Source organism: Pelobates fuscus, chromosome 3 (assembly GCF_036172605.1).
Source record: "Pelobates fuscus isolate aPelFus1 chromosome 3, aPelFus1.pri, whole genome shotgun sequence".
Classification (NCBI taxonomy): Eukaryota; Metazoa; Chordata; class Amphibia; order Anura; family Pelobatidae; genus Pelobates; species Pelobates fuscus.
The window spans coordinates 124670055-124695489 of NC_086319.1; the positions used below are offsets into that span (position 1 = coordinate 124670055).

Here is a 25435-nt window from a genome sequence, read left to right on the forward strand (position 1 = left end):
GATTAGGACCATCTTAATATTTGTAAAATATGGACACTTGATGGCGGTTTGGGGACAACTCACCAAGTTGTTAGATGCAGGCAGAGGTCAAAGCTCTGAGTATTTAATACCTTGAGAATCAAAGATTGAAATCCATCTTGTTATAAAGACCCTGTATACATGGTACTGGGACTGTTAAATGTCCCTTTTAAAGTAAATATATCTTTAATTGTAAAATTACTTATCATACTTAAACAAGTCAGTATTCTTTATGAAAAACATTTACATTTAAAGTTTTGAACTAAATGTGATAAACATTTACTAAATTTTTTTTTAATTTTTATTGCAGTAAAAGAACATACAAACTAAATATTTCATTAGGATACCGCCACTTCAAATCCCTGCCTACAAAGATATATCATTATTGGAAGAAAAGTAAGTGAAAAAAGACTACATGCATTATAATGACATGATTTTCTTATGAAAGCAGGTTGGTAAATATGCCCAGAGGGACGTCAAACACATACATGCTGACACGTTCTTTACTTCTACACAAAGCTTCCTGCTGCTTATGCTCCCCTTGGATATTATCTAATATTATCTTTGACAAACGGTACTTAATAATAACTTAGGTGCAACATGTGAAACATGCCATGTGATAAGAAAAGATACTTGATAATTGGTCCCCATTGAGCATTTTGGTCCAAGTTGGCTCTATTAATTTAACAAAAGAAAATAAATATAGCATATGGTAGGGTTCTGTTTTCTGCATTGAATTGAATGAGTGAAGATAAATTGGTAGTTTTTAAAACTATATTTAACAAAGTTCATGTAGGTGTCACTATTTCAAAAAAGCTATGGTGGAATACACAAGTAGTTTTTAAATAAAGGTTTGATTGGCAAGACAATGCGTTTAATCTCGGCTTCGACAGAGTGTAATTTTAGTCTTCATTGATCTAACAATATTGTTGTCATTTATTCCGATCATGGCAAACGTTATTATGGGATTGGTTATTTGTATGCACGAGAATGCAGTGTCGGTAAAAAGCCAATCGCTATTAACATATAATTGATGTCACCTTAACAAAAAAGCTACACAATTAGCATAATTGTTTATGCCCAATAAACACCCTTTGCATTTATAACATTAAGTAGTCACTGCAGAGTCTAGATTTGTCTGAAAAACAAATAATATGTTTCAGGCACTACTGAAGACACCTCGTGAGGCTAAGCACGAAAAGATTTATTTTACTGTTAAAAGGCAAAATAACTGGCAACAATTCTGAACATTTGTGACATTACATCTTTCTTTCTGTGGGGTTATGGTTTTTTTTTGTTTTTTTTTTAAAGAAAGAACATATGTAGTCTTAATATTTTATATAACTTAATATCTTGCAAAGACACTTTGCTGGTTCCCCAAAAGGCATTTGAGAAAGTACAGCTGTGGATATTTTAAATAAATAATAAGCTGTAGATATTTTAAATAAATAAAATGTATGTTATTATAATCTGCTTAAACTTGCAGGGTATTTAACAAGGAACAAACGTGATTGCACAATGAAAACAGAACCAGGTTTGTCACATCAGTATGTTTATATTTATTTATCTATTTTTAAGAATAAAATATTACTTTGCTCAGTATAAATATATCTATATATGGAGATATATATATATATATATATATATATATATATATATATATATACAAATTTGGCAGAGGAAGCATTGTGGGAATTCAGAAAATGTAGTTCACAGACATCTATGAACCAAATCTACTACTGGAATATGTATATTTTACCAACATATATAAAGCATAAAACTGCCCAAATGCAACATTAAGATTTTCTTTTCATGTCTTTTATAGACTTAAAGGAATACAAAAGCGTTAGGAATACAAACCTGTATTCCTAATGAATTAGGGTCCCTGCCCCTAGTTTTAAAAGTCCCCCTACCTATGTGTGTACGAAATGAAAATTAATAAAAAAATGTTTTACTTATCTTTTTCCAGTGCCAAAAGCACCATTGGTATTTGCTGGCGCAATATAAATAATCAAATAATAATAATAATTACCTCTCCTTCTCCTCTCCTTCTCCTGCAACATCTTTGGTCCAATCCAATGCTCATCATAGAGGAGCTTTGGGGGCCTAATCTGCATGCAGAGCAAGCGCATCCAAGCTTCCCTATAGGAAAGCATTCAATCAATGCTTTTCTATGAAGGCCTCCCGCATTATATGACTAAGTTTTACTTGGTTAGTGCCGTTTGAAACACGTCTGGGGCTGTCATAAAGAGAGCCATTAGAAGTAGATTTAATTTAACCCTGTAATGTAAAAATGTCCGTTTCTAAAATAAAAAACTGCAATGTTCTACATTGCAGGGTTAAAAGGCCATGCACACTGCACCCACACTACTTCATTAAGATGAAGTGGACTGGAAGACTTTAGTGGTCCTTTAAAGATATTTTAATAAAAACATTGCAGTTACATTTCCTACCTTTACTGTATGAAACGTGATAATTGCAAGCATACATATTTTTGCCTCTTCCTCATTGGTTGCTCAATGTGAATATATTATTCTGTTTTATAGTTGGCACAAACAGATGAGTGCGGACACACACACAAATAAGTTGTATAACCTCTTGTAGGTCTTGATTTTTGGATATACATGTGAGATTATCTACATCTGTTATTTAATTAATTAAACTGTGTTTTAAACAGTGACATACAGACATAAACATTTGTGTACAACACCTAAGGCCCAAATTTGTACTTCGTGTAATAAGGGTTCAAATTAGGTTAAATTCCAATATGAAAATAATGTGAATTAATCAAAAGTTAGCCCAGAAAGTATTTGTTTTATGCTCTACCAATAAGTGTAACTTTTCTAAGGTGAAATTCTGTTGCCCATTTTAGTCTTAGGAGAGGGCGCCTTAGTTTACAATATACACTTTATGCATATAAAGAGAGTTGGATGCATGCAAGACTGTTAGGATTTCTCTAATTATTCTATAAACAAGCAATTAACATTGTTTATAAATGAACAATGTGCATTCAGAATTTTAGCCCTCGAGGACTGGAGTCGGACACTCTGGTTCATGTCTCTTTTGAGCAGTGGCACTTGGAAACAAAAATAACATGTCGATTATAATATAAACAAGAATTCATAATGTGCAGTATTACACGGTCATTATTAGGAATACATATGAACTTACATCCTCTTGAGTTTCTTATACTGAGTAAAAGCTCCAGCTGGTATACTCTTGATAGAATTCTGTTCCAGTCGTCTAGAAAAAACAAACAACATCGAAAGAGAAAATGTTAAAATATATTTAGGCATCTAAGGACAATAGTGCCCCCTTGAACCAAGAGCAATTATAAGATGTACAAATGAAGTCTAGAACTTTTTGTCAAACTTGTTTTTACTTATATAGTTAGAAAACAATATTATTTCGCCATCAAACAGGTCACTGGATAGTGTCCTGTGAGCTTTGGCAGAAAAATAAAGGTTTAGGTAATCTTAAGACTATGGCATTTTTTAATGCCATTTTACATGAAAATATAGCTTTGCTACTTCAACCACAAACAGCAGCTGACATTTCCACACTGGTTGCCTGGACAATTCATATTTGACTACTGGTTTTGTTGACATTATCATTAGAAACCGTAGCTTTAAATGTGATGGGAGGGACACTACTGTAAAAAATATTGTTTTTGTTCCCTTTACATAGGTTACATAGCAATACGTGAGTTTAAAATGTAGCTTTTCTTGATATAAAGAATGTGTAGTGTGAGGACTGTTATAAATAACCAGTCAAGTATTGTTTGTTCAGAAAGACAATGTTAAAAGTCTAGGTTAACCTTATTCACCTTCACTCAAGTCTGACCAGCCCAGCCCATTTTAATGGGAGCATACCATGTGTTCTGCCCACTAGCTACCAAAGATCAGCATTCCCTGGCCAAATATGAGCAAGAGTGAGGATAGATTAATTTTCATTTAATTTTCCAAATATTTTAACACCTAGCTCTTATTTACACACAACTCCAAACATCACCTTCCCACACTACAAACAGCCACCTCCGACAGGCACACTACATGCAGCCCACAACACACTAACAACATAAAGCAGAGGCTTCACATTGAAAAGCCTCTAAATCTGTGAACTCATGCATGCATATTTTGGCAAGCACACATATCTGGTCTGAGGTCTGTGGAAGCTTTGGAGTTGCTCAAGAAGCAGGTCTGAGGTCTGTGGGGGAGGAGGCAGGCACATGGAAGGAGTGTCAGTCAGGGAGGGGGGGTGTTTCATAATTCAATTTAAAAAAGCTGATTTCTCATAGAAATCGACACTTTTATTTACTGTGTTTAAAATATGATATTTCTCAGCCATAGAGCACTTTAGCAAGCTGATGTGCTTTATGGTTGTGGAGTGGCCCTTTAAGATAATAGAATCCGCTTCAATAACAGCATCCTAAGTATAGTATATGGAGCAAAAAGCACATTAAAAGAAGAAACTGCAGAGCTCCAAGCCATGGTAAATAATTAAATACTATAAAAGGCAAATAGTGCAGTCAAACTATATAATTTCATCTTTTTAACATTATCACCGCAAGAACAGGACTATAAAACTGCATGAACAGGGGTTTTTTTGTACAGGAGGTAAAAGATAATTATTTTACACTCACAGCCTGAAAGTTTTGTCTTTGGGAAACAAATTAGACTAAAGGACAAAAATAGAGAGAAAATGAATGCCAACTTAAAATTTCACTGCTAGGAAATATTCAGTTCAGCGGGACTTAAATAATTTAACTCCTACATTTTTCCAAGTTATTCACATAATATTACCTGTGTATCTCTAGAGAAAGGAATGACAGAGAAAGCTAATTGTCTAAGTACTAAGTAATGTTCATGGTATAATTATCTGAATGAAGAAAGGCATACCTATATGAATAGCTTATTCAGGTATGCTTAAAGATTGGACAAGGATCTAAAAAATATGTGATCCTGCTGCAGTGAATTATACATGAAGTAATTCTTTGATGAACAAAGTGGTTACAGGGTTATACTGTACATAATTTAAACCAAAATGGTAACAGATATTTTTTCAGAATAAATTCATAAATTTAAATATTTTATAGAAAAGTGCAACAAAACATTTTTAAAAAGAAAACTACACAAGTAGACTCAATTAAGAGTAGATTGATTTATGATGACTAAATTTAAACATCACAAACAAATGGATCAAACTAGACCAAATATTTGATTGATGTAATACAGTTATTTAAACCACTCTGCCAGGCTCTGAGTGCAAGATGACCAAAACCCAGATAATAGCACATTTCCAAGCGATATTTTAAGTGTAAGTAAAAAGTCATAATACAAAATACGTTATGGGGGTTTCTTTTTGTCTAAAATGTGCAATATGGTTTTCAAGTCATAGGCATTCGGAGTTTGTTTTACATCATTATCCCATAACAATGTACTGCCGAGGTCATTAGTTATTTCATTACTATAACATTATATTATAACAAGCATCTTCAACATGTCGTTGGCACGTATTGATTGAATCTGTGTAAAGGATTTGCTTTTAGAACGCACACCATTGCTATTTTATAGATTGCATTGAATTTCACAAGCACCGCTGTACTAGAAAAGCTTATAGCCCCAACAAAAGCTATTCAGTACATTGTGTAACTCCAGTTTAGAAAGCATGAAATAAGGTGTGATAAAAAAAAAACCTGACAAGAGCCTTGTTCTAACTTACAGGTTGGAAGAGATTACAACAAACTTGTTAACCAGAGACTGTGCCAGAAGAATACTAATCAAACCCTTCCTTTCACCCCATAGAGGCATGTGCATCCAAGATAAATATGCTTTTCATGGTACTTAAGGTAAGAATAGGTCAAGACACTGATTTACAATTGTAATGTAACAGCTTTATTTTATAAGTATGTGTGAATGGATGGAAATAAATATCTAAAACAATAGATCGCCACTATTCACTATAATAAAAAAGCCTGACTACACACCAACACATACACTTAAAAGAAAATGATCATAATTTATTGTGTAAAGAAGTACAGTTCAGGGATTTTTTTTTGTTCAAGACAAGAACATAAAAAGGTTCTGCAAGGAGCTAAATAGGAGTATAAATATATGTTATGGCAAAATAACAAGTGTACAAAAAATACTCATATTTGTGAAAATATGCTTTTGTGTTTCCAGGAAAACGGTACTTATTGTAAACATAATATTTCATTTTTTTTAGTTTTATCCTATTGTTTATAAATGGTTATTTGGCTCACTCATGTGTATCTTTGCAAAATAATATAGCAACATATTTTTTAACTATGTTTGCTATATTTGCTGCGATTTGCTGCGATTGTGACATAAAGCAAAATTTTGTAGACTTTATCTGTTGGAGAATCAATCTATATTCCTTAACATATATTCACTATGTGTATAATTCTTCTTTTAAAGCACTTTGGCCAAAGCATTTTTCTGCAAAGTCACAAAAGTATTGGATGATTTAATTTTTTTAATTTTATTTTAATTCTTTATTTTATCATGCACATAATATACAAAGAAGTAAGCAATGCCACAACAGCTCTTGCTCACGTGACGGTCAACGTTTAACATTTGTCTGGCCTATCAAAACTTTGCACATTTTATAATATTTTCAAGATTTGTCATGAGTTAAACTAAGATGTCAGCTTCAGGTTAAGGCATAATAGGAATAATCTCAGGTTGAGCATACTGACATTGAAGAGGATTATGAAAAATAATAAATGAACACGTAAACTGGCATTAGGATTAAGCATATAGATATGTATTATCCTGTGTTGGTGTTCATATGTTCACCGTAGGAGTAGTATCCCCCACTGATCCCCGGAGTGGTAAGTGTATTCGTCTGGTTGTTGAGGCCTGGTGGGTGTAGTTGCGTGGGGTAAGCCTATACACAGCTATAAATCTGCAGAGGTGTGTGTGGTGGACCTTTAAAGGGACACTCCAGGCACCCAGACCACTTCTGCCCATTGGAGTGGTCTGGGTGCCAACTCCCACTACCCTTAACCCTGCAAGTGTAAATATTGCAGTTTTCATAAACTGCAATATTTACATTGCAGGGTTAACTCCTCCTCTAGTGGCTGTCTAGTAGACAGCCACTAGAGGGCACTTCCTGGTTTATAGCACAGATTTAGATCTGTGCTATAGTGTCGCTGGACGTCCTCACGCTATGTGAGGACCTCCAGTGTCGCTGAAATCCCCATAGGAAAGCATGGATTGTTTTCCTGGCACTAGAGTGTCCCTTTAAGATTGTGTGTGGTGTGCATCCGTGTCAGAGGTAATGGCCCCAGAGTCTGTGTGGCTGCCCCAGCATGAAGTCCATCAGCCGATGCCCTGCGGGGTCTCGTAGGCCTCCAGGTGCGATGGTGTGCACTTAGATCCCTGGGGTCCGGTAGTGCAGGAGAGGAGAGTCTCAGTGCGGATAGATGGCCCACTTGGCAGGTAATGTATAGTCCCAGTTGTGAGTCCCACCGTTTGGTGTGGTCGCTGGTTGCGGCTGTTCCGGTGTAGTCGAAATGCCGCTGCCGCCATTTTGTGCCTCGTGTTCCACCGCATTCTCTTTCGATCGTGGAGGGCTTTGCCCCTCCAGGATCTGTGCTGAGTCACTGCTTGTAGGCGAGGCGGCTTTTGCTGCTTTAACGTGGGTGTCCCTTTGACTTTGATTGCGTTTGTCGGGCTATGTCTGCACTTAGTGTGGCTCCAGGCATCTGCTGTCGGGGCAGAACTTCTCTGGTGCTTGCCCGACCTGGGGAAAGAGTCTAGTGAGTTTGCCGTGTCCCTCTCTTGGGCTGACCATGGTGGGCCCTGTGGTGTGCCATTGGGCTGGGTCTCTAGTTCTGGGGCAACGTGAATGCCACCAGCTCTGCCCAGAATGAGCTGAATATGCCATTGAGTCGGATCTCCGTTTCCCTCCAAGCATTGCATAGGACTGCAGTGTGTGGGCTGTCTTCCATTCCTACTGTCAACTACAGCTTATATACCTCAACCACAGCTCCTATCTCCTCCACCACAGCCTTTGTCAACCCACTGGCCCATTTCCCTTCACCACTGCCTCTATTCCCCACTACAGCCACTTGCTCCCTACCTATACCCCTGTTTCCCCAACCACACCACCTCAACACACACTTAACTGCCACTGTCTCCCCCAATACACATAACATCCCTTTCACCTCAAAATGCACACTACAGACCCTATTCCCTGCACACTATTCCCTAGGGGGGAATAACTGGCACTATAACATTAAGAAAATAAGTTTGCATTCCTAATTCTATAGGAGAAATAGAAGATTGTTTCATTTCTGCATTTATCTGTGTGCTTTCTCTATGCTGACTGTAAGGCCAGGTAACAATGATTTACAGATGGAAGTTGCATGACAGATTGCATGATTAAGAAATTTGGATTTCTACATTTAATTTTATTTTTCACAGCTCACAAATAAATAATTAAAATTCGTATTTAAATACATTGATGAGATGTGCTATCACACTTCCACTTCCTTCCCCTACTGTTTTTCCTGATATCTTTTAGTATGGAGACCTTGTCTATAATTAAAGACATACAGGTGACCACAAAGGTCAGTAGACAGTGAGTTGGATGCACATTTGCAAACTGCACAACCTCAGTTCTCTGAATGTGAATGTGAATGTCTCTCAAGCCCTATTAATCCTGACGTACAAATAGTGTCCTTCATTGTATACAGCACATGTCTGGGTTTCACACTACACTAACTGATCTACTTCTTGCTGTGTGTAATGTTCTTTCATAGGCTTTACTTACATAAATAGAATTTACTAAATTCTAACACCCTTTGCCAACTTTAAACCTTGGAAAGCTGATTCATAAAACTGTAATAACGATCTGAGATAGGCATCTGCGTTAATGCTGCTCACATTTCTTTCCTAGTCAATTCAGTGCTACTAGCTCTTCTCTTAAAGTTTAACTACTTCATTCTATAAAGCCATTTAATATAGCCTAAATCATGAGCTAATACTCATTTCCTATAAGAGGAGCACTTTTTACACCCTGTAAGACATTTAGTACTGAAACAATGTATACCCTCCCTTTCATATTCCACACGCATGCCAGGCAGACCGTTCAAATTTCAGAGCGCATGGCACCATGCCCATAAAAAACAATGAAACCATTACAAAAGGCTGTGGATACCTTCCTTCAAACCTCAGTGCGAGCTCCATCAGTATACCTCCCACCTCCTTCGTCCCAACAAGTTGTTCACCAGTGGGAGGGTGTAAAGGGAGCGGGCCAGTGATGCAACCTAGTCACCGGCTCTGCCCAAAGGGGCAGACTTGCCCAGAAAGAGGAGGCATGTCCTCCCAAATTACTGTCATCTAGAGGGCAGACCTTAAAAGGAACACTGTTCTGTCAGTGCTCTCTGCAGGGTCTTAATGCCCTAAACAAAGCACAAGTACATCTAATGATGCACTTGCACTATGCTTGTTGGGGGCATATCCCGGGAAGGCATGTCTGGATCCATAAATTGGGACTGTCCCACAAAAATTCAGATGGTTGGGAAACCTGCAACAGGCCTTCTGGCTACCCACTGCACCATGCACCACATTTTACTCAGTAAACTCTTCCATAAGGCCTTATGAGAGAAAATTCAGCTGTAGCCTCAAAATACAGAAGTACTTTCTAATAGCAATATTAACATGTAATAGTCATTATCCCAAAGGTAGGGAAGCTGCCTTTTATTTATTAAAAAGAAACCAAAACTTTAGAACACTTTATTACATATTTTTTTATATTAAGTACTATTGCCCATTTATGACCACAGTTGTCTGAAATAATCTTTCTTTGTAATCTCTCGGATGTGAAATTTCGGACCTTTTTATTCATCATGTGGGTTTTAGCAGCAAGCTGGACATCACACGATTCACATTTGTGGCGAGAAATAAATTAAAGGGTAATGCCCAAAGCAAGGCAATAAATTCCTTCCTGCAGCACGAGTGACATTATAAACCATAAGACCAATTGTTGCGAGGTTTATCAATGTCAGCGCATCCCTCTGGTGGAAATTACTGCCACCTTTGATTGACACTTTGTTGAATGTTATTTGCTATTGTAAATGTCTACTCCCAAATCTACATTATACAGCTGAAGTTTACTTCATACTTTAAAGTTTAGTGATGGATTTCAGTATGTTATCGGAACTGTAAATCCCACGTTTCCTTCAAGAAACATATGGTCAAATATCTCACAATGCTCACTTTGAGGCTGACTGTGTTCTAAACAATAGGAAATACGTATTGAAATTCCGTTGTAAATGTGCCTTTATTACAGTCAGCAATGTGTTGATTCAAAGCTTGACAACTAGCCATCATAAACACTATATGCCGATATGTTGGCTATGGAGCTATAAGTGGTTATGTGACAGTTATGGTAGGCAGTACGTACCAGCACCCAGTTTTTGCTCAAACTATTTCGAGTGGTTTGACCGAAACTAGGCAAACTAGACTCCAGACACATTTTGAAATCACCAACTTTCATTCAATGGCTTAGCAGTTCAGCAGACATGACCTAATGGCACCATTAACACTACATCTGAATGTAGTGGTTATGGTGTCTATACTTTTGAAGAACTCACATTCATATTAGTCTTAGTAGGGAAAAAAAACCTAGAGCAGATTGAATATATTATCTACTACTGCTAAGATCCTACGGGGAAATCAGAACAAAACACTATAGCGAGCAAAATTATTTTTTAGCAATTAATATTTAAAGACCACCTGACACTCAAAATGGCAAGGGGGCACTTTATAGATAATAAAATGTAATCTGTAAATTTTGCTATCCAAACAGTGAATGTACAGAACATATTTTATTTACTAGTGTTGATTAAAGCTTATACCACAAGCCATACTAGCCTTATGAACGCTCCGAAAATGCTCAAGGCTCAACGCCACAACGGCATTATCCATGTTCACAGCCTAACAATGGGGTATGAGCAATAACCCACTTATTATTCCCCACTTATTATCTCTAATTAACAGCACAATACAATTTGTATTTAGTGAGTTACAACAAAGATTCATATGGATAATTTGAATATAACTTAATAAATCATTCAACCAATGTACTCCTATGTATGACTTTCTGCTCTAGTTTGTATGGTACCTACCACTTAATTACCAGTAATACTTGCCAATGCATAAGTTAATTAATATCCAGTATTATTGTGTTACTTGCACGCTTAGCATTATGCATTATACATATCAAGGTTCTATTCTGTATTATAATGCACGTATAGATGCCACATTGTTTTGCTCTTATGAAACCAAATGACCGAAGCAAAATCTTCAATTTCCCCTACTAATTTTCACTGACCAGTTCTCCAAATCTCTGTCACCGACCATTAATCAAGAGATGACAGAGTTATAACACACCTTGCACATTATGCTAAGTGACTATTTGAAGACAGAAGAGAATATGATTATTACATGGTGAACTTTAACAGGCTAGTACTGATTTCCCTCAAACTTTCCCAACTGGATATTTCAAAACATTTGTATTACTAAATTGATTTGTTTATGCTAAATTGAGAACAATATAGTTCTCAAACATAGTTGTTTCATCAATATGATGAAACCCAACCCCAAAAGTCTTCTTGCTTTTCATAGCAGATAGGTTGGGTTACAGGGTTGACCCCCAAGGGACTGTCATGCCTCCATGTCATTTAAATTGTTGAAGCAAGGGACTCTGGTGACTTTATTTCAGTAACACCATCAGGATTATTCACTGATGTGAGTATTTAAATTGAATTTCAAACTTAAAGGGACGCTATACCGTGTTCCTTTTATGATCAGAATTATCAAACTCTTTAAGTCAGCTTTGCTTTGCATTGGCTACTCTGGCCTTAAATTTGAAATTCAATTGGAATTCTCACTTTGGTAAAAAAAAAATTGCATATGTTACTTTAAAAATAATGTGCATTAACCCCTTAAGAACACATGACATGTGTGACATGTCATGATTCCCTTTTATTCCAAAGGTTTGGTCCTTAAGGGGTTAAATATTTTTATTTATGCATCCACAATAAAAAAAGTTTGACCTTACAGTATTTTAAATATGCTACTCGATAAAATAATGGTACCATTTTACTCTAATGTTAATGAAAAACAGACAACAACAAAAAATACATAAACAGTAGACAACCTTCATATGCATTATTTTCTGCATGTTTTATTTTCTTTATACATAATAAATGTGATGGTTTTCTCTTGCAACAGATGCTTTGTGCAGAGTAAGCTCAGTTTCTTGATAAACTTTTTATTTATACGTTTTATTTCCATAAACTCTTTATGCACTTGAAGTTGCTCGAATATTAAAATTAAATATTTAGTTTGTAGAATGGCTTTAGATCTGCAGAGTTCTCAATCAGAAAAACTACATATCTATTTAACATTTTTCTCCATAACAAACACAAACCTATATCAGCCCTCCACATCCAAACAATTCATCTGAGATTTATTTGATAAGAAATATAACACAGCTTTTACATTTATGGAAATCGCAAAGAAAGTTAAAATACAGCTAAAACATATTTTTCTAAAGAAAAGAACATGTTGTGCTATTCATGAATAAGCATACATCTTTGAAATTGTATGCAATGTTCTTTTTTCCCCCCACTACATCTTACTTCTATTCCCACTATATTCCCACTAAACAAAACAGGATGAGTAAGAGAGAGTTGGATAGCCCGAGAGACAGATATCGAGATAAGTATACAGACAGGTCGGCAGGTAGGTGCGTTGAAAAAATGTATGGACAATAAGAACATGATTTTAATATATATATTAAATGCTTAAATATCTTTAGGGCTCGAGCCAAACTTGGACTAGTGAGCTTCCCATGGAAGGCCATCTACAAAAAAAACGACTTATTTTTGTTCCTTCCAGTCATTCCCCCACTCCCCCACTAGCACCATTTCCTTTTTAGCCTGATCCATATTTTTTGGCTATTTATACAACTTTTGTTTACTATGTGTCTCATCTGGCTGAATATAAAAGTAGCAAATAAAAAGAAAAACAAAACATTATCTCACATGCTACTTATAAATCAAAGGTTGGTTTTAGGAGCCCTGGTGATCTGTTAAGCATGATCCATTGTCATACACTAATGTAGTGGTGTTTGCAATCAAGCCTAGTTTGTTGGACTGAATTATAGACATACATTGTAATACTCCTGTCTGACTAATGCTTTACTTCCACATATAAACAACAATATAACAATATCGAACATATTATTATTATTATTATTATTGGTATTTATTTAGCGCCAACCAATTCCGCCGCGCTTTACAATATTGTGAAAGGGGGAGAGGGGTGATGATGTCAGACGCTGGGAGGAAGTGACTGTCCTGGTCACTCCTCCCAGCAACCACCGGGAGCGGCGCGGGAGGAAGGAGAGGGAATCCGAGTGAGAACAGTGGATCAGTTTTGCACCGAGGCCCCATGGATTGTGTGTACGCAGCTGAGCAGAACTATAACTCCCATGATCCCCTGGGCATCTATTGCACTCAGAGAATTGTGGAAGTTGTAGGTCATCAGTAAGCATAACAACTCTTCCTTGTTGAAATTGAAGATGAGAAATGAAGCTCTGTTGCAAGAATGCGCCTGGCACTAAGCATTAAAATGAAAATTAAAATCAAAATGATGCTTGAAATATCTATTTAAATATATTTAATACTTAATGAATGGTAAAACAAATAAGATCTCATTCAGGCAGATCTCATGTCTCTGTGCTGCATGTGTTAGTTAAATCATTTTTCCATCTAGATATGATTTATGAGAGAAAATGAGATGGACCTATCTTCTTTTCTATAGGCCTTCTTGATTCCAAGCCAAGATAAGGTCATTTATCTTAAAGACTAATGCATGCGGCAAAGGATGAGCAAGATCAGTCTTCTATTTATTTTTCTTCGGCTATCTTCTATTAGTGTGAATGGTTTATTCTTTGTTACCATGTGCACTGAAGGAACAGTTTTTCCAGCAATTTTCCTATTTCAAACAACATCTAATGCATAATGGTTTGTCATGCTCTTCTATAACACAAACAAATCACAGTTGTGAAAAAGAAGTGAGGCATCACCACTGATCATTTTTGGCTGTCAAATGAATAGAGTCTACAAATGAGACAGCCACACTCTATTAACAATGCCTTTGTACTCTGCTTGAGATCTGTCATAAAATGGTCCTTTTTACATTTTCTAGCTTTGGAATTTCTTACTGGAGAGGTTACAACGTATAAACGGAATATTTTTCCATAGAGTCATCACAGCAGTAAAGAGAGAGGTGGCTACCTAGCCTTTTCATTATTTATTAAATATTGAAGTTACACATTATATATTTATATATTAATTCCCCTATTCTATAAAGCAGGGGTGCCCAAAAGGTAGATCCCCAGATGTTGTAGAACTACAAATCCCATGGTGCTTTGCACACCTTTAGAATATTTAAAGGACCACTACAGGCACCCAGACCACTTCAGCTCAATGAAATGGTCTGGGTGCCAGGTCCATCTAGGATTAACCCTGCCTGCTGTAAACATAGCAGTTTCAGAGTTAATCCAGCCTCTAGTTGCTGTCTCCCTGACAGCCACTAGAGGCCGCTTCCGCGATTTACATGGAGTAAATCGCACTTATTTGACGTTGGACGTCCTCACATAGGAAAACACTAAGTGATGCTTTCCTATGGACAAGTTTGAAAGCGCGCGCGCGCCTCTGGCATGTGCATTCGGCTCGACTCGGGAGCTGACATTGATGGAGGAGGAGATTTCACCAGTGCCGAGGGAGCCCAGCGCTGGATTAAGGTAAGCAAATAAATAGTAAATTAACCATTAATTAGCAGCGGAATGGGGCCCTAGTTACCATTTAGGTGACTAGGCCTCTATAGCATTAGAAATACATATTAGTATTCCTAACACTATAGTGTTCCTTTAAAATTACAAAGTATCATGAAAACTGTAGTTTAGAAATATCTGGGGATCTACCTTTTGGGCGCCCCTGCTATCAAGAGTCTAATTTTGTCATTGTTTTACTTGTGAACATAAGCGTGCGCACGGGGTGTGCCGGGTGTGCCTGGGCACACCCTAATCCCCGCGGCACGCCTATGTATTGAGACCGGCAGGGGAGATCTCTGCTCTCAGCCTCCCCTCACCGACTCACAGGCAGTGAGGGAGGCAGGAGAGAACCCGGGGAGCTATTGCCACACACATACAGCACCTATACACATACACAGCACCTATACACATACAGCACCCACACACATGCACAGCACCTACACACATACAGCACCTACACACATACAGCACCTACACACATACAGCACCTACACACATACAGCACCTACACACATACAGCACCTACACACATACAGCACCCACACACATACACAGCACCAACACACATACACAGCACCAACACACAGAGCACCCTCACAAACACACAGCACTCTCACACTCATTACACAAACAGCACCCTCACAAACACAAACAGGACCCTAACAAACACACACACAGCACACTACCAGTACCCTCACACACAAACAGCACCCTCACAAGTGCAAACACACAAACAGCACCCTGACACACAGTACATTCACAGCACCCTCACAAGCACGCACACACAAACACCCTCACCCACATAGTACACTACCAGCACCCTCACACACACACATCACACTAACAGCACCCTCACGCAGCACACACACAGCTTTGTGTGTGTGTATATATATATATATACATACATACATATATATATATATATATATATATATATATATATATATATACATACATACATACATACATACATACATACATATATATATATATATATATATATATATATATATATATATATACGCCGCGTGTGCTTGTGCTTTAGGGTGCACACCCTAATGCAATGGGCTGCGCACGCCTATGCTTGTGAATTTCCCTGTTTGAATGATTATAGGCTTACAAATCTCTTGGTGAGAATAATGAGAATGTTTTCTAGATGAACTATCGTGTTACTGTTATTTATTTTTTATTTCACAGTTTTTTCACTGTAGTATACAAAATCATAGTATTTAATAGACGAAATACAAAAATGTAATAATATTATGTATTTGTTAAATTCATTACACTAACCTATAGTGCAGGCATAGGCAACCTTCGGCACTCCAGATGTTTTGGACTACACCTCCCATAATGCTTTTTCAGCATTATGGGTGTAAGAGCATTATGGGGGATGTAGTCCACAACATCTGGAGTGCCGAAGGTTGCCTATCCCTGCTATAGTGAATATCACCATTTCAGGATCACCCTCCCCCTCCCCCCCCCCCCCCCCCCCCCATGACTACTCTCACTTATGATTTTGCAATCTACAGCATATTGCTATAGGTGTGCAATTTGTAGTAATGTTGGCTCCTCTAAGAAATATATGGCTATTTGCAAAAGTGCAAAGAATCATTGTAAAAGCAAAGAATTAACGTACATATACGTCAAACATGTTTTTAATATTGAACTGCCATTTGTCCATTTTTAAAAGCCATGCCTAAAACTCAAGATCTTAACCATCATTTCTTCTTAAAAGATGTAAGGTCAGTCATCAGTCACTGACATATAAGGTTATGGACCATAGCTGGCTATAGGGAAGATGCCACTAGAGGAAGCTATTAGGAGAGGTGAAGAGTAAATGGGGTTGAAAAGGATATTTCTGGGTATTAAATATGGACATCATGTTTATAATTCAAGGCAGAAGTGTCACTTGCAAGTGCTGCTTTACACAACTTTTGAATGCAAGGTAAATTCAATTTTAAAATACATTCTATTGCGAATTTTTGAACTTTGAAATAAAGAAATTCCTTAAAGGAACACAAGCACCTTAACCCCTACAGCCTGCCATCTGGGTTTTGTTGTCACTGTGAGGATTACCCTGGTGCAATTCCATTGTCTATTCTTTGAATGTTTAAGAAGGTTTAACCTCTTGCCTGGGCACAATGGTGGCGGCCAGGTCCTGTAGTACTGCAGTGCTTGGAGTGTGCCTTTAACCTCCATACACAACATCACCGATTAAGAACAAATAATACAAACGATAAAGCACATTTAAAAGTAGGCATAATAGTTAGGCCAACTGTATTTTCTGTGTTGTCTTTATTACACAAAAGTATAATATGACCACTATAGGCACCCAGACCACTTCAGTTCTGGGTGCCAGGTCCTTCTAGTTTTAACCCTTCAGAGAAACTGATATGTTTACACTAGGGGTAATCCAGCCTCTAGTGGCTGTCTCACTGACAGCCGCTAGAGGCGCTTCTGCGATTCTCACTGTGAAAGTCACAGTGAGAAGACGCTGGACGTCCATCGGAAAGCATTGAGTAATGCTTTCCTATGGGCTGTTTGAACGTGCGCCCAGCTCTTGCCATGCATGTGCATTCGGATCTGATTTCGGCAGAGGGAGGAGAGTTCCCCAGCACAGAGGGAGCCCGGCGCTGGAGAAAGGTAAGTGGGAGGGGTGCCCTGATGGTGGGGGGGGGGGGGGGGGGGAGGGGGGGACCTAATGACCCTATAGTGCCAGGAAAACAAGTTTGTTTTCCTGGCACTATAGTGGTCCTTTAAGAAGAATCTGCTTTAATATGACAAACAGTAGTCAGGAGATTATTATGGGCTAGTTATTTGTCATAAGTTTATTAAATAGCTGGTCATAAAATACCACCAAATAGACAATAGTCTGTTATAGCGTAATTCAGTGGGTGTTTAAGCTAAACAATGTAAGCTAAACAATGTAATTGTTTAAAGTACATATCCTTTAAATCTACATATGCGTAAATCTGTAAATTCTAACCTTCTAATTATTGTGTTTAACAAAGCAACATGAATGACAACTTGAATACCTGGGACCTGTAAAAGCAGACTAGCTGTGCAAACAATAGTTAACAATGCAACCACAAAACTGAAACAAAGCACCTTTCTGACATATGATTTCTGTGACTTTGTGTTTGTGAGTTTAGTTTTCCCGTGATTACGTATCTTGCATGGGAAATGGTGAGAGGCTGTTCTATTGTGTGCTATGCCTTATGTCAATCATTGCAGAGCTAATGACATTGAGATAAAATAATTTCTTACATCTCGATAATGCCTTCTGGTAAATTGGCTGGGATTTCTGTTAAGCCTTTCCCTCGACAGTCCACCACATTGTTGCTGCAGGCGCAGGCAGATGGGCAGCTGACTGCGTTGGCACTGCATGATGGAGGCTCATTTTGGGTTCCTGTAAAATTAAAGATGTGTTACAGTGTTAAATGTAAAATATTAGCATGATAGCACGCATTGCGCATATAAAGGCAGGGCAATACAGACACAGAGCAGGAAATAAACTGGTTATATTGAAGGCATTTTGACAAGAGAAACTCCCGGGATTGGATTTGTAATAAATAAGGATAATCCTGTTTAAACATTATGAAGCTAGTAAGAATGGGAAAATAAGTAAAGAAACCTACAACTATTCACCGAACAGAAAGTATTTGAAGTCATTCTCCTATCCACATGGTACAGTTTTTAACAGTCATCACGGAAACCAATAATATGTTTCAGCAAGATTCCTTCAAAAAGTGGTCCTATCATTTTAACCCTGCAATGCAAAATGTTTAGAAGAAACTGCCATGTTTACATTTCAGGGTTAAATACACCTATAGTGGCTGTTTTCCTAACAGCCATTAGATGCGCTCATTCCTCCAAAAGCAAGTGAAAATATGTAATGGAATCAAATGTTGCTGATAGCAGCATTCAATTAGAGTACTGTGGCATTTGCCATGCATGCCTAATTTAAGTCCATTGGAAGCAATGAATTGGAGGAGATTGTAGGTGATGTAAGTTTGGATGCTGACATCACCGAAGGAGGGGGTGGAAGCTGCAGCACAAGGTAATTGTTATTTAAAGGAATACTATGGAGTCAGGGACACAAACATGTACTTCTGACCCTATAGTATTTAAAACACCATCTAGCCCCCCCCCTGTCCCTCCTAAATATAGCAAAACCTTACCTTATAATTCAGTCTGCTGCTGCTGGCTCTGCCCCTGATCTGCCTGTTTATCTGACATCATCAGATGAGGTGTTCTGAGCCTATCACAATGTTTACCCATAGGAAAGCATTGGATTGGCTGAGCTTGTCAAGGAGGCAGATCAGGGGCAGAGCCAGCACAAGTCAAACACAGCCCTGGCCAATCAGCATCTCCTCATAGAGCTGCATTGAATCAATGCATCTCTATGAGGAAAGTTCAGTGTCTCCGTGCAGCACTGCCCCAGGAAGTAGCTAGTAGCCATCTGAGGAGTGGCCAGTGGAGGTATACCTAGGCTGTAATGTAAACACTGCATTTTCTCTGAAAAGACAGTGTTTTGCTGCAAAAAGCCTGAAGGTAATGATTCTACTAACCAGAACAAACACAAAAAGCTGTAGTTGTTCTGGTAACTATAGTGTCCCTTTAACTTTACTGTACTGAGGAACCGGGAGTGGACAGTTCTAACATAGCTATAAGGGAATATAAAGTCCAAAAATAACAATTGTTTTTTTTTTTGTACCGTATGTTCCCTTGGAATATAAGACTGCTGCTGGTGTTGTACCAAACATTTAAGCCTACTGGAATGATTGAGTTAAGCAAGATTTAATCACCTTGTTGGAAGTAAAAGTTTGCAACAATTTTTGCAGCTTAATTGGTATATTGTTTTCACACGTTTGGTCATTTTTTTTGGAGTGCATTGTCCGTACATATATTGCTGACATTACATACTTCTTACCACATTGTTTATTTATCAGTAACCGTCACTTAGGATTAAAACTGCGATGCAATTCCAAGTAACTGTTGTTTCATTGAAAGCTGTGTGGATTACTACACAGGAGTTATAGAAATATGGATGACAATAAATATTTCTCTGTTGGGATTAATAAAAACTGATTAACAAGAAGACATTTTTTGTGACACTTTAAACAATCGCTGCAGTGCTTTTTTTTATTTTACAAAAGGTGTTTAAGAGTTCCTCTTATTTTCCTTTCATCAATGGCCTCAGGAACTTGAACAAGTAATCGAGATTGCCTCAGGTAAACTCCTTGAGGCCAATAAGCTACGGTTGATCTCTGTGAGTGATAATGTTTTCAAGCAATTTGTCTCCCTCACTACAAGTGGAGGGTTCCAACAGTATATTGATGTGTGAAGGCACACTCTGTGACAGACATTCAAAATCCCCTGTACACTTTATGCCCTGCCAATCAAGCAGTCTGCTATAGTAAAAGCACAGTTAGCATTTTGTCTTGTGAAATACAAACTGCTGCATCTGAGGGTTGCTAAGCAGCAGGCAACAAGAGACATGTTAATAGAAAGGCTTCCTGCTTCATTCAGTAGTACTGTGGGATAACGGATATATAGACTCACTTTCAAAATTCATCTTCAAATAGCAACAGCATCATCAAAATGGAAAGCAGAATCTATACATTCTTCTTTTACAGAAGCACACAGGCTTACTTTTTTTGTTTGTTTTTTTGTTAGTTTTTCTTCTCATTTTTTTAAACATTCAATTAAACTTTTTCTTAAATTATGTATATTACATTTTTTGAGAAAATGTCACTTTTTTATCTGGCTGAGCAGGCACGTCGGGTCAGCTTCCACTTCTATTTTTTTTATTTTTTTGTAATGATTATATTTGTATAAGGCAAAATAACAGAGATGTACAATAGCAGCCAGGTGATATAAGAGGTATAATGTAAAAATAAGACTCGCAGCTTGATTTTTTTTTTTTTTTTTTTTTTTTTAAGAAACAAAAGTTTATGAAGAGTTTTTTTTCTGCTAAACTCTGAATTTGAATTGTAACATTTTTATTCTTATTGTTTTTTAAATATCTATATATGACCCATACATGCCATATCGTTATCTACTAAAGGAAATTTGGCACATTTAGAACTAAACTTAAACATTGCTGAAATAACGAAATATTTAAGCAATGTTTTAAAATATAACTAGCGAAATAGAGTGTGGGTTGCAAAGATACGCCCCTCCTTTCCCATCCCTCATGCTGAGAGGTGAGGGGTTAAATTGTGAAGTAATTGCCATTGGGAGGTAGTTCTGGAATTGGGATGGAATGTTGCTTGTGTGATGATACAGAATGGAACACTATGTTCGATCTTTGTTTTTTTTTTTTTTATGTTATTCATTTAATTGAGGCAACGTTTATTATATTTCCTTTCTATGTGTGCCTATTTGCTATTTCACAGCCTCATGGCCTTTACATGCATGGTATTTTGCATGTTATTTACTTGAGGCATACCCTGCTTGCCTCAATTAAGACCTTAATGGTCTGTTCCCATATAAAAGCTTTTTACACTACAGATTTGAGGTGCACTTTAGGGTTTCCTAGTATTTTATGTAATATCCTTAAAAACTCTCAATTCATGAACTACATTTTGTAAGTTTTTTTAAATCTGTATACATACACACACACACACACACACACACACATATATTTATATATAGTGTGGGCATGATAGAGAGCATGGCTACCCTTCCTAACCATGTATGGGGAAATAGTCCAGAAAACCTCAGTTTAAGATTGTTATGGGCTCTTTCACTTGTACTACAAATGGTTTGTTAACCCCAGAACCACATGCACATGCAGAGAGAAAAGAGGAGTGAGCAAGTTCATATTCCGGCCTCTCTAACTTATTGTTTTTGAGAATTACTAGAATTTTAGTTGTTTTTTTTAGATTTTTATATTGAATACAAAATGTAAATTTCTGAAAAGAAATGCTTAAAATGTTCATCACGATCTAGTGTAAATAAATAAAATGTAAATAATGTAGTGTAAATAAATAGGTAAAGTGCAAATAAAGCAAGCTGTACAGAATTCGAGATTGAGAAATCTAGAATGGCAAGCTGATTTTTGTTGTTGTTAGCGACTGGTCCTGTACATCAAGGGGCAAACTCTCCGGACAAAAGAAAAATAGAATTACTGAAAACCTAGGCCTCAGTTTTGAAAAATGTCAAGATTTCCACTGAGAGTTTGAGACTGTGTGTTTGAATTTCCATTAGCTCAAAGAGATTGCAGCCAATGGCCATTGCTCTTTTCATCTGTCAATATTATGTGAACTAGATGCAAACAGCCAGGGGAAAGAGATAGAGAACCATCACATATGGTTTATTTTTTTAGGACATTTGTGAACGTTAAAAAAAAAAAAGGTTGAACAAATACGTATTTTTATATGTGTATTATCACTTTTTAAATTTGTGTAATATGGCAGAAAAAGCACTGGAAACATTTCATGTATGGTCATACATATGCATTTTGGTTCGACTGCAGTAGACAGCGTGGTGTGAATACCAAACTGAATTGTAAAGATAGGTTATTTCTTGTTCAACTGCAGGGCACATTGTTGCTTAAACTCTGTAAAAAGCATAGTAGCTTAATAGACACACACTCACACACAGACTACCAGACACACAGTAAAACGTCACATTTGCCCATGAAAAGATGTTATTTAAAAACAAGTCAATAAGAATGTGATTTTAACATCTGATTAGCCAAACTTCACTGCTTGATTTGAGATTTTTGTTTACAGCTTAGCAACTATGCTAATAAATAAACATTGAATTGATTATGGTCATGGAATTCATTTGTAGTGACAATGCTTAGGGGGATGTTTACAAAAGGTCCTTGCAGAGAACACAATGGCCATGGGCAGGGTAAGGATGATGGGAGTTGTAGTTCAAAAGCATGTGGAATGACAAAAACTCTAGTTAATCCTCATGAGACTCCATATATAACCATTGTTATTCTATAAAGTGAGTATTGCCAAGAATTTAAAGTGAATTTCACATTTAAGGTCAAAATAAGAAAACTGGAAAAATTCTCCAAGTCACCTATGCATCCAGCTCAGCTACTTTGGCCTTCAATTTGAAATTCGTTTTGGATTCCCAACACTTCTCACTTTAGTGAATCATTTTGCATGTCTCCACATCCTTGCTGTGTTATTTTTCAATAAAGAGAATTAAATTTAAAAAAAAATATGATAGGTTTAATTAAGGCCTTTTACACATGTTTATGAATGTTGCATCTTTAGTTTCAATATATGATTGGAGAGAAAACGCCTCCAATTAGAATATTTCCTTGAAGCCATTGGGGTGTATTAACTACATTGGGAGTTGTTCTGAATTGAAAACTTTATTGCCATATTTGTGTTGCAAACAAAAAAGTTTCAGAAGAAAATGTTTTTTTCAGCCTTAATTGGGCACACATGCCCAGTACAATAATAGCGTCCACAGAGCTTAGCTGACACTGAAGATTTGTGACATGCTGCTGCTGCCAGAAGTTAAGCGAATCTGGTGGGGTTGATGGGGGGGGAATATTGACCAAGATTGTTAGTGACAAAGTTGACAAAGGATGTGGAGCTTGAGCAAAGTCCCACTATTTGTCAACTGCAGTTTACACATAAGGAAAAGTAGTCCCTGTTTTATCCTTATGCAGGGCCTTTGTAATCCTTAAGGCGGTTGAGGCAGAAACCTTAGGTTGCACTGGCTCAGGAAGCAAAATGTCTGGTGTCACGTGTAGCGCTGCCAAGTGGAGCGCGTTAGACGTCTTCTGTATCCTCTACCCGTTTAGATAGGAGATGATTGCTGAGAGCAACTAACAGCTTTCTGTTAGATGTGTAGAGTATACAGAAGATTCTCTACCATGGTATGCACTGCCACGCTACAGAAGGGGAAATGGGAAGGTATCCAGGCACGCAAGCGGGGAATGGGAAAGACACACAAAAGGGTCTGAGGGAAGGGGGCAAAGAGACACACAGAAGCCAGGGAAGGCGACAAAGAGACATACAGAGGGTCTTGGGCAGGGCCGGATTTTCCTATAGGCTAACTAGGCTTCAGCCTAGGGCCTCAAGATCAAGAGGAGCCTACATTCAAATTGGTAGCAAAATTAAAATTACATTATTACACTAAAAACAGTGAACACTAAAACACTGAACCGAAAATAAGGAGAAATTCTACGCATATGATATGACCAGTGGCGTACTAAAGAGGGGGTGGAGCCCCGGGCAGACTGCAATGCCCCTCCTGCCGCGATCGCCGAGACCGGCGGTCTGCAGCTCCGTAATGTGCAGAGCTGCAGACCATGGATCTCGCGTGCACTGCCCAATCAGAGCGTTGCCGCGGGTTACCACGGCAACGCTCTGATTGGGTCTCGCGAGATCCATGGTCTGCAGCTCTGCGGAGCTGCAGACCAGAAATGAGGGCCACCGGACCACCAGGGACCCCACCGGACCACCAGGCAGCCCCCACTGGACCACCAGGGATTTAAGGTAATTTTTTTAGTCACCCCCGCACTCCTCATCACCCCCCCTCCCTCTCACAATCACCCCCTTCTCCTCAACACCCCCCTCCCTCTCACAATCACCCCCCCTCTCCTCATCACCCCCCTCTCACAATCACCTCCTCTCTACTCATCACCCCCTCCCTCTCACAATCACCCCCATCCCTCTCACAATCACCCCCCTCTCCTCATCTCAACTTTTTTTAAATGTATTATCCGTGCCACATTTTTTATAAAGGTTAGTACCAATCACAACATGTTTCATTTAACATTTTGATATATATCACAGTAATGATGTATTTTATTGTCTCATGTAATTTACAAACTTAAAAATGGGAGGTGAGGGGGGCGGGGCCGGACCGCCGAGCTGGTCGGTCGCAAGCAAGAGAAGCTCCTGCAACACAAAACGCGAATTAAACATGCCTTTTCACTTCAAAGCAGACCGACAGCAATTGTGCCCAAGGCATGGGGAATACTGGATCCAGGGAGAGGCTGGCTCACCGAGCTTCAGTGCCCTGGAGGAGAAATCTTTGTTGTTCCAACAGAGGCCTTCTCCGGCGGTGAGTGGGGCGGACGGCCGCAGCCCCACTATCCTGCAACACAGCACCCAGCCAGAGGCACGAACCCGAGCGGAACCCGGCCCTGTTCCCTCCCTCTGGGCTGGTGGGGGTGATCCCGGCCCTCACCCTGTGACCCTGACCGGGCTGCCGCAGACGGGGTCGGAGAGCCGGACAGCTACGCCCAAGATTGCGGGCGCCACGTGCGCGGGAGGCAAGGGGAAGACCAGCTCCCTCCCCGTGCGCACAGTTATCATCGCATCCTGCCTTCCGACCCTGCCACACAGGGAGACGGGACAACCCTCGCCTACCTCCGCAGTGATCCAAACCAGCGACGACAGCGGCTCCACTGAGGGGTGGCACTACACCGCACACCAAACATTCCTGCCTGGAGGGACTGAGCCTACTGCCGACCTCTTACTCACCTCCCAACCAGCGTGCACCGAGGCGACACGGAAACCAGCAAACTCGAGTAGCCGACACCAAACCCCAT

The 25435-nt window shown here is 38.5% G+C and overlaps 1 protein-coding gene across 2 annotated transcripts in view; it reads right to left on the minus strand.

The window, feature by feature from the left end:
• The window catches only part of SLIT3 (slit guidance ligand 3), a 658792-nt gene that overhangs the window by 153959 nt on the left and 479398 nt on the right, over positions 1-25435 (minus strand). For both annotated transcript variants that reach the window (XM_063447449.1, XM_063447448.1), the window contains 2 exons: positions 18163-18304; positions 3190-3261 (listed from right to left, as the gene is read on the minus strand). In XM_063447449.1, the coding sequence (XP_063303519.1) occupies positions 3190-3261; positions 18163-18304 (214 nt within the window). The remainder of the gene's footprint in view (positions 1-3189; positions 3262-18162; positions 18305-25435) is intronic.